The sequence below is a fragment of the Berghia stephanieae genome, chromosome 1, assembly GCF_034508935.2.
Source record: "Berghia stephanieae isolate SIO BIC M18660-M18661 chromosome 1, UCSD_Bste_1.3, whole genome shotgun sequence".
Classification (NCBI taxonomy): Eukaryota; Metazoa; Mollusca; class Gastropoda; order Nudibranchia; family Aeolidiidae; genus Berghia; species Berghia stephanieae.
Genome location: NC_088360.1, coordinates 114,889,225 through 114,899,224, shown reverse-complemented (window position 1 = coordinate 114,899,224; position 10,000 = coordinate 114,889,225). Strand labels below are relative to the sequence as shown.

Sequence of the window (10,000 nt, the reverse complement as noted above, 5' to 3'; positions counted from 1 at the left end):
TCTCTCTCTCCCTCTCTCTCTCTCTCTCTCCCTCTCTCTCTCTCTCTCTCTGTCTCTCTCTCTCACACACACACACGTCTACCAGCACACCATCATCACTGGCACTACTACTACAACCATCATTAAAACCATCGTCACTACCAATACAACTACAACCACCAACACAACATCATCAGCCTACAACTACTGCTACAACTACAACATCAACAACCATTATCACATCGTTATCATCACTAACACCATTACTACAACCAATACCATCACTACCACTTTTACTACAACCGCCCCAACCACATCATCATCACTAAAAACCCTCATACTTTAGAACAACCACCACTACATCAACATCACTAATTGGATTACAACAGCCACTACCACTGCATCATAATTGCTACCACTACTACTACAACCACCACCGCCACATCATAATCACTACCACTACTACTACACTACCACCACTACTACACTACAGCCACTACCACCACTACTACACTACAGCCACTACCACCACGTCATCACTATCACTACTTCTACAACTACCAATACTACAACAAGCATCACTACCACGACTATTACGACAACTACCACATCATCACTACCAATACAACTATCACAAACATCATCATCACTACCACTACTACTACAACTACCATCACCACCTCATCATCAACACTATCACTACTACTACAACCGTCACCACCACCACAGTGCATCATCATCACTACAAACACTACTACTACTACATCAGCCACCACCACATCATAATCGCTAACATTGCTACTACAACTAGCACCACCTCATCATCATCACTAATTTACTACAACCACCACCACCACGTCATCACTACCACTACTACTAGTACAACCACCACCACCACATTATCATCATCATCACTACAACTACAACCACCACCACTGCCACCACATCATCATCACTACCACTACTACAACAACCTTAATTTTTCGGGAATGTGTAGTGTGTAAGTGGAGTGAACTGTACCACTATTACTACTACTACCACCACCTCCACAATATCAACATCATATCACTACCAATACTACTACAAACCACTATCATCACTACAAATACTACGACAACTACCACCCATGTATCATCATCACTACCACCATTACCATTAGGTTTTGGAGCTTTACTTCATTAGAGCTAAAGGGACTTTGGCATTGTATATGGCATTTTGTTTACATATCGTCTAGTTTTAATAATTTATCTATTTAGAACTATACGTGATGTAAACACAAGGCCAAATACCATCCCAATTCCCTTTTCTAGAACGCAGAAATTTCTCCCAGTGGTGTCTGAATTTCCTGTGAGCCAACTTTGCCAAAGTTGGTGTCTCTGTGTATGGATGTAATCCAGTGTATAAGCCATTGTACATTAAATTCGTCACAGTTCTGTCACTGTAACATGCCCAGAGCCTGTTTATATAGCCGGATGAGCTGCGCTTGACAAATGTACAATTTTTTTTATTATTATTTCCCAAGTTGCATTCTAATTTTCAACAATTTATTTTCTAACTTCCCTATTTTCATTCAAATTGTTTTTCTTATTTTACAGATCCAATTTAAAGGTGGTAGAGATGGAGGCTATTATAAAGAAAATATCAGATCGTTATGATGATCTTTTTAAGTATGCAGGTGAGAATTTTAACTGTACCCACCCATAGTTACATGCAATTTAGGAATCCTCTTTCAGCATATATTCCCTCAAAATTGTGTGGCACAGTGGACACTTGAATGACGTGGGGGGGGGGGGGGGGGTGTCAACTATCACCAGTGTGAAACATAAGATGTCTCAGCATTTTTAAATAGGAAAAGAATCAACAACACGTACACTCACCCAAGAAGGATCATTTGATTATCTATATTATTATTATTATTATTATTATTATTATTATTATTATTATTATTATTATTATTATTATTATTATTATTATTATTATTTTTATTATTATTTAGGATCAATGATTTTATCTTTTCTAATACAATGGAATCAGAGATGAAGTGAAAACGTGATTTGTGCCAGTTAATGAAAAGGATCTCTTATAAGGAGACTCCCCTAGTAGTAGAGCACATAGAGACAAGCATTATTTCCATACCCCTGTGAATATGTCTTGGATTTAACTTCGGATCAGCCGTAACCCGCTTTCTTACTCCACTAAAGCTATAAAAATATGTCAGCATGGCTTTGTTAAACTAATACAAAACAAAAAGTAATTACGGGCAACCAGCATTTAAAACGATTAGGTAAAGGAAGCAGATATATTTAAAAGATAAAACAGCTTCAAGATAGGCATGACTAAATCACAGGGTTTCATGCATATTGCTGAAATAATGTAATGTCCTTGTATCTCTCCTAGTACTGTTCAAGAGTGACTATCCCTCCCACTCCTGTACCTATATCCCAGTCTCCCAACTTGAAATATGTTTTAACTGTACAATTAGAAATCTTAAAATGTAACAAACATAGTGACAAACTCATAAAAACAGTGCTGCTATTTTCCTCAAGATCACTAAAACAGTCTAAGATACTTTACATGTCGTGCAAGTTGCGGGAGACCTAACGTAATACCAGTTATCGCGTAACTTGAGCTCAAACAATTAAAGAGGAGGCAGGCAAGTCAACCTTTGAATGGGCAAACTGCAAAGGGTAAAATAAGTGAAATTTTGACTGATGATAAACTGCCTTTTACTCTTTGTGGGGGAGGGGGGGGGGGGGGGATGGTCTCCCTGATATCAGAAGGGAGAAGGCATTAGGGAGACCCTCCTAGGGTCTCCTTAATAAGGGTATTAGGGAGACTCCCTACTGCCTACCCTCTTATATAAATGACTCTGTATCAATTTATTATTTACTCTCGCAATACACGTGGTTTTATTGCAAACAGGATTTATGTCAGTCAATGACTTTTTACTATGTGTTTTGATTTTGTAAGATAGCATCAATATTACTGAATCAGTTTCGTTGTCAGTCAAAAATTCATGATTCTCATTCAAACTCATAAAGGAAGCTAATATATGGGATGACTTGCACTAATCGTCATTATACAAAATCATTGAGAATATAAACCATTCTTAATATAGAGCTGGTTTGGGCCAAAACAACTGCATGCACTTTGGAGTTCTGTCTTTGCTGTCAAGCTTTTAGTAATTTTGTCCCCTAAAACTATTAAACAAATGCACCTCCTTATCTGTAGATTTTATAGTATCATCATCTGGTCTTTGATATGAAAAAAAGTGGGAATCAGGATGAAATTCTATTCTGTGGGCTTATAACTCTAAACCAACACATAGATTTTTGTTCTATATCGTTATTTTATTTTTTATGTCAAAGGCGAGGGAGATTTTTGGGGCTGATTTTGTTCCTGTATTTTACTTTCTGCTTTTCCAAATGATTTTCAAACCTCCCTACTACTACGAAAAATTAGTAAAATTACGAAATGTTGGCTCCAATTTCAGAACTTCATGAGCATTTGTTTGTAAGTCATTAAAACTTATTGAAAATGAAAGCTGATGCCAGACTAAACAATTTAAAGATTTTGAAGTGTTGTTTTATCTCTTTGAGGGTAAATTGTTGAATTTTAAAGTTAACCATAATGACTACAATTTTTATCTCCTAAAATTACTAATCTTTTCATTTTAAAGGAAGGCAGGTCTGGATTCTACATACATTTTCATGTTCATGTATGTACACATTTTAAAAATGGAATTTGCTTGATCTCTCAATATTTCAGATCCTCGAGTAGAAAACCTTCCTATGATGTCCACACCAATCCCAAGTTTCATCATTTGTATAGCTTACTTTGTTTTCGTCTTAAGTGGTGAAAGGATCATGCGTAATCGTAAACCTATTGAAATGCGGAATGTACTCCTTGTGTACAATATAGCAATGATTGGCCTCTCAAGTTTCTGTTTTTATGAGGTAAGTATCAAAATGAAATCTTTTGAAGATTGTAATGATTAAGGATTATACAAAACTTCAAGTAACCAGTCAAAATCATAAGATTCAAATAAGGTCTGTGAGTATAATATACAAGACTCTACATCAATAAAGTAATGTCAGCACAATGCTTTTAGAGTTAATTTGAAATTTATTAAAGATAAGTTTTAAAAGTGAAATTTATTAAGACTCTTAATTCACACATCATAGAAGTTGTTTTTGGGGGTTTTTTAAAAAAAATCTTTTAAGAAACATGTTTGATGGACAGATTGTTTTTTTTTTTTTTGTTGTTTTATTTTTATTTTTTTTGGCTAAAGGTGGGCTTTACTGATAAATATTAGACCTAGGTGACTTAATTTGTTGAACATCTGACCCATACACAAAATACCCAGGTTAAGGTCTGTGATGTGCATAACTTTGTTTACCATCTTTATCCGCCCGTTTATGATTGGGTAGATTAGTTTATTTAGATCTGATCTGAAATCAAAAATTAGTTTGCAATTAATCAACATCCATTTAAAGAGTGACAACAAGTCATTTTGATACATTTCATGTCACAGAAACCAAGACTAATTTAAAATTATGAGCCTCCTAGCTTTAACTTTAATATGATTGTTTCGATCTGATTTCTAGTGATGTTTATTGGTTCAGTCGTAAAACCTCTCAAATCAAAATGAAACAACACAGCTGGTGGGAAGTATGTTGTGATGAACATAATAATAATAGTAATAATAATAATGATGATATGTCTTTATTGTCCTTAAAATAGTGGCAATTTGTTATTTGATTACACATTTATAACAATACAATATTATGAAGTACCTACATACATAATACATTGATATATATATATATACAGTAGAATTACTTTAAACCGAAATTTTGGGGACCTTCTAAACCATTTCGGTTTAAAGACATTTTGGTTTAAAGCAAGTTCCCGTTTTGCGATGTTTTTCAAGTGTAGTAACTATTTAAGGAATTTGCTCATTTAATCATATCGTGGGTTTCCCCTTAAATGGAGTTGTTGAATAAATGCCGTCTTCGTAACCATTAAAAAAAAAAAAATTTTATTATTCTTTTTTTTTGTGTTTTGTGTGTGTGTTTAAAAAATATATTTGGGGTTTTTCGTTTTCCATTCAAAATTGTTGAAAGAGTTGAGCTCTAGATCCCGTGTTTTTTTACATATCTCCGTCTTGCTCACTTTTTTTTTCATCGACTTCACATAGTGTTTTGATTTTAAACTCCAACGTGGAAGCACAGTGCTTTCTTTTAGACATCTTTTAGTAAAATGTAAAGCTAAAATAAGATCGAAAGGTCTTGTGTGATAATTGATGATGAATGGTGCGCAGCTACTCAGAGGTGAAGTGAAATGGAAATGAAAAGGCGTGTCAATGCTAAGCTGTCTACTACACTCCCCTCTTTTGTTGAAAAGCCATTAGGCTCAAAGGCCTAATTGCATAGACCCCCCCCCCCCCCCTTACACACACATTTAAACAAAGTGGAAATGAAATGGCATGTCAATGGTAAGTTGTCTACCCCCCCCCCCCCCCCTTATTGTCGTGTTGAAAATCCAGTCAGTTCCAAACAGCGACTTCTTATAGTAGACGATGGTTCCAAAGCATCAACAAACGAGCGAGAACATCTCGATTGCGTGATTCTACACCCCAACTCCCCCTCTTTCCTCATTTTTCGCCTGCCAGTCACCCGTCGTCTTCCTTTTCCAGTTTGTGCGATTGTGGTGTTGGCCAAGCCCAAGTGCAGTGATTGAAGTGTTTGCCTACCCCCCCCCCCCCCCCCCCCCCCCCCACCCCCACCCTCGACCTTATCTTATGCTTACGGTCTTTGTTTATTATCGGGCATTATTACTTGTGGCCACCTTCCTGAATTTTTGAAGAAAAATAGAGAGAGAAAAAGGGAAGGTGCTCTCAAGTTGTTTCGGTTTAAAGAAAGTCCTGCTTAGAAGTATTTCGGTTCATCGTAAGAATTAGTACAAAGATAATGAAGGAACTAGTACAATTTATTAGATTCTTTGCGGTTTAAGGTATTTTTTTTCTTCGGTTTTAGCTTTTTTCAGTTTAAAAGTAATTTTATATGTATGTATATATATATATATAATATTTATAATATATATATATAATATATATATATATATATATATATATATTATATATATATATATATATATATATATATATATATATATATATACACACACACACACTAATAACAGCATAATCATCATCAACATAATCATCCTGGGTGGGGTTCCTTACCTCCCATAGTGGGCAGGGAGGTACTGACTGTATCCTCTACCTACCTATATCTGTTTTCCAACATGCTTTCTATCTTTGTCTTGGAATGAGATTACTTGGTTTTGTCCAGGCCCTGGCTGGGAGGGAAGCAGTCAAATGTTTAGTTAGAGTTTTGGGAGATGATATTTTTTTCCTTGTATATCATCTCTCTGTTATTCACTGCATTATGTTTCTTTATATTATGTATGATTTGTAAAACATTTGAGTGTATTCCTCTTGGCGGGAATCTGTGCTTGTGTCTGGATGAGACTTTTAGTGATCTCAAACTAAGTACTTTGATAGTGTGCTTTTGGAATCTATACCTGATTCTTATTTGAACCAATTCCCCTTTGTCTTCCCTTTTCTTGGATGCTTTATTGTAATTCTAGAACTTTTTACAATCCCATTTTCTTCCTTTTTACTGGCGCTGATATGACCTTAATGTGTTGCAAGCGGCCGTTAAACCCTTCAAAACAAACATCATCATCATCATCATCTTATGTAAAAGGTAACAAGTAATTGATACTGCCACTTTATCACCACAAAAAAATTGGGACAAACTCCCGCTCCATTGACCTTTTATGGCTGTGAGGGACAACAGTGCCTTAAATCTCTATATAGATATTGACTTTTCACTTGGAGGTTAGTGACTGCTGTTTCATTAGAGCTTGGGTTGCTCTTTGTGAAAACTGTCAGATATGATGTCAGATAAGACTGAGAACAAACTCCACCTTTGAAGATTTAGATGGTAAAGTTAATTTAAAAACTGAAATATAATTTCATGAACTCTTATTGCGAATGCTGGCTGTTACTGTTTATTTTTAAAAGTAAAAAGTTTAAAGGCTATAACATTATGAATTGCCATTCTTGTGTTATATAAATGATATTCTATTTTGTTTCATTGAAAATATTTGGCACTTTAAATTTTAATTTACCAATCTTTTAGAAATTGAACGCCTATTTCTTTTTTTTTTTTTTCAGTTCCTCATGTCAGGTTGGTTGACAGGCTACAGCCTTGGATGTCAACCTGTGGATTATTCTAATTCTCCAAAGGCGTTGAGAGTGAGTGTTGTTAATACTTTTTGATTAATATAATACTTTGTAAAGAGCTGGTTATGACATCTTTGAATAGTCATCATGATGAATTGCACGAGTCATTAGTATAATAGAGCTTTTTATCATCTGTTTGGAATTATATCTATGTATGCAGGTGAAGGCAAACCTTATGTCCTTGAATTAAAATTAGAATGGCGTTTTCCAAGGTGGTGAAATGTTCTTTTCAATGTTCTTTTCACAGATGGTGCGAGTCTGCTGGATTTTTTACATTTCCAAGTTTATCGAACTTCTTGACACTGTGAGTAGATATGTTTTTGTATGTGTATCTGTGTGTATTGGATGAACAATAGAAAGACCTAACCTTGACACGTTATAACTTTAAGAATGTACACAATTGTTTGGAAAGTATGCAGATGCAATTAGAGAAATTTAGCAGTTTTTTTAAAAATGAAAGTTTCATAGGGATGATGTTTTTTTTGAATGAATATCGAGATGTTGTACAAAATGACACAAATTCCCTTTTTGAGTTTAGTTTTCGAAATATCCAAAGAAATTTTGTCTTGTTGTGTCATGACTTTTGAGGACTTATTTTTTATCACAACCAAAATAATTTATTCTGGTTTCTTTTATTAGTAATTTCTAGTACTCCAGGCTGTGGCCTCTCAGCATAAACCACCTACCTGCATATCAATAATGATAAAAACAATGATGTTGTATTCCTTTTCAGGATTTTCACATTGCACATATTTATTTTTTACTGTTTTTGTCATAAAGCTGCAGTGATCAGTCTTCAGAAGCCATTTTGCAACTTAAATGATTAGATCCAGATCATGATGAGAAAACCTTATTTTTCTCAAAATAAGATATTTGCTCTACAACATTTCATTTACACAATTAAGAACGGTTTGAGTCTAATTATTTGGAAACTCCTTCAAAATTTTGAGATTTTGGTGGAGAACTATACCTTGTTATCTTAGAAATAATATTATAGAAGTGTAACTTTCATGAAAAACACGGTCGAAAAGTGTGTAGGTGGTCAGAAAAATGTGAAAAACTGAAAGTTATTTTGCTATTTTCTCAATATGTCATTTATCTAGTTGTATGGGGTACTGGGTTAAATATTTCTCTGAATCTATTCTGTGAAATTGTCTGAAAATTTGCCCAGTTATCACAGATATATTGTATTGGGGCTAGTCTGGTATTTCGGAGGTCACTTCTGGAGTCCCACAGGGTACTGCCATGGGACCATAGCTCTTTTTGCTTTACATTAACGACTTACCAGAAGTAGTCTCATCAAGACCTCGACCTTTTGCAGATGATTGCCTACTATATCGAAAAATAAAGTCCAATGAAGTCAGTAAGCTTCTACAACAAGACCTTGACAGTCTTCAAATATGGGCAGACATGTAGCAAATGAGCTTCAACCGAACCCAGACCAATGAAGTGCTGCAAGTGACAAATAGGAAGAATCCACTTTACTCTGAGTATACGATGCTTGAAATCAAACTTTCTTCTGTAAAAATTGCAAAAACCGTGGTCTAAACATAACACTTACCTCACCTATCTTGGAATGCCCATAATGACACAATTATGAAGAAAACAAATTTCATAACTGCTCTTCTGAACAGAAGCATAAGCAGCTGCTCCAGTTACATCAAGGCCAAATGTTATACAGTGCTAATAAGACCAGTCATTGAATCCGCAAGCACTGTCTAGGACCCAATCACGAAAAGAAATAAAGATAAACTTAAGATGGTACAAAGGAGAGCAGCACATTTTGCATTCAACAATTTCAAACCCACTGACAGCATGACACAGATGGTTCGAACATTACAGTGGACAACTTTAGAATAACGAAGGAAGCAATCCAAACTGGCAATGCTCTATCGCGTATTCCACAACCTTGTAGCAAGACAACCAAACAACTTTAGTCAAGAAACAACGAGATCACGAACAAGGGGATATGATCTAAGATTCAATGCCATGAACAGTCATTCTTCCCCTCTACTATACGCATGTAGAATACCACCTATAGTTGTAAATTCAATCACAACGGAACAGTTTTAGAGAAAGGCTAATTCCTTACTCTGCCCTAACCAACAAAAGGACAGTATCTGGGCTGACCCAGATCCAACCAGTTTTGCCGCAATCGACACATTTAGTTTTTTCATTCATAACTCTTTAATTTTATTACATAGTGGAAGTCTTCTAACATTAAATGATAGCTAATGACAAATTGCGTTTTTCTGTTAGTCGGCGATTTCATTGACGTAATATGTTGCGTAATATTTTGAGATACTGTTCTTTCTTGGTTAAAGCCATGCAAATAACTCTACCTGTAACCAACAAAAGGACAGTATCTTATACGACCGTCTCACATACTGTTCACCCTGGTTAACCGCAACGCAAAATGCCTCGTCCGTATTCACCAAAAGAACAGTATCTCAGTTAAGAATATAGCAAAATACGAATAACTCGATCGACAAACGTTTTACGTCAGCGATGGCGAGCACTCGCCATCACGGATGAGTGAGAGGCAAGGCTAAGTGTGGTTGACCTGGCGTGAGGGGAATGAATAAATTATCTCCGTCAAGTTTGTAGGCGTGCCTCTGATATAATATTACTACATTAGACTATTCCTCAATCTTTTAGACCCTGACTCCTTTTTCAAGATGAGTCTATTTTTATTAAGCATAATAG

At 35.4% G+C, this 10,000-nt stretch overlaps 1 protein-coding gene across 2 annotated transcripts in view; it reads left to right on the top strand.

Annotated features, from left to right (window-relative positions):
- LOC144962809 (very long chain fatty acid elongase AAEL008004-like) overlaps positions 1 to 10,000 on the top strand; it is a 24,030-nt gene that overhangs the window by 4,315 nt on the left and 9,715 nt on the right. For both annotated transcript variants that reach the window (XM_078896081.1, XM_078896083.1), the window contains exons 2-5: positions 1,575 to 1,654; positions 3,748 to 3,935; positions 7,226 to 7,306; positions 7,542 to 7,598. In XM_078896081.1, the coding sequence (XP_078752207.1) occupies positions 1,597 to 1,654; positions 3,748 to 3,935; positions 7,226 to 7,306; positions 7,542 to 7,598 (384 nt within the window). In that variant the 5' untranslated portion in view covers positions 1,575 to 1,596. The remainder of the gene's footprint in view (positions 1 to 1,574; positions 1,655 to 3,747; positions 3,936 to 7,225; positions 7,307 to 7,541; positions 7,599 to 10,000) is intronic.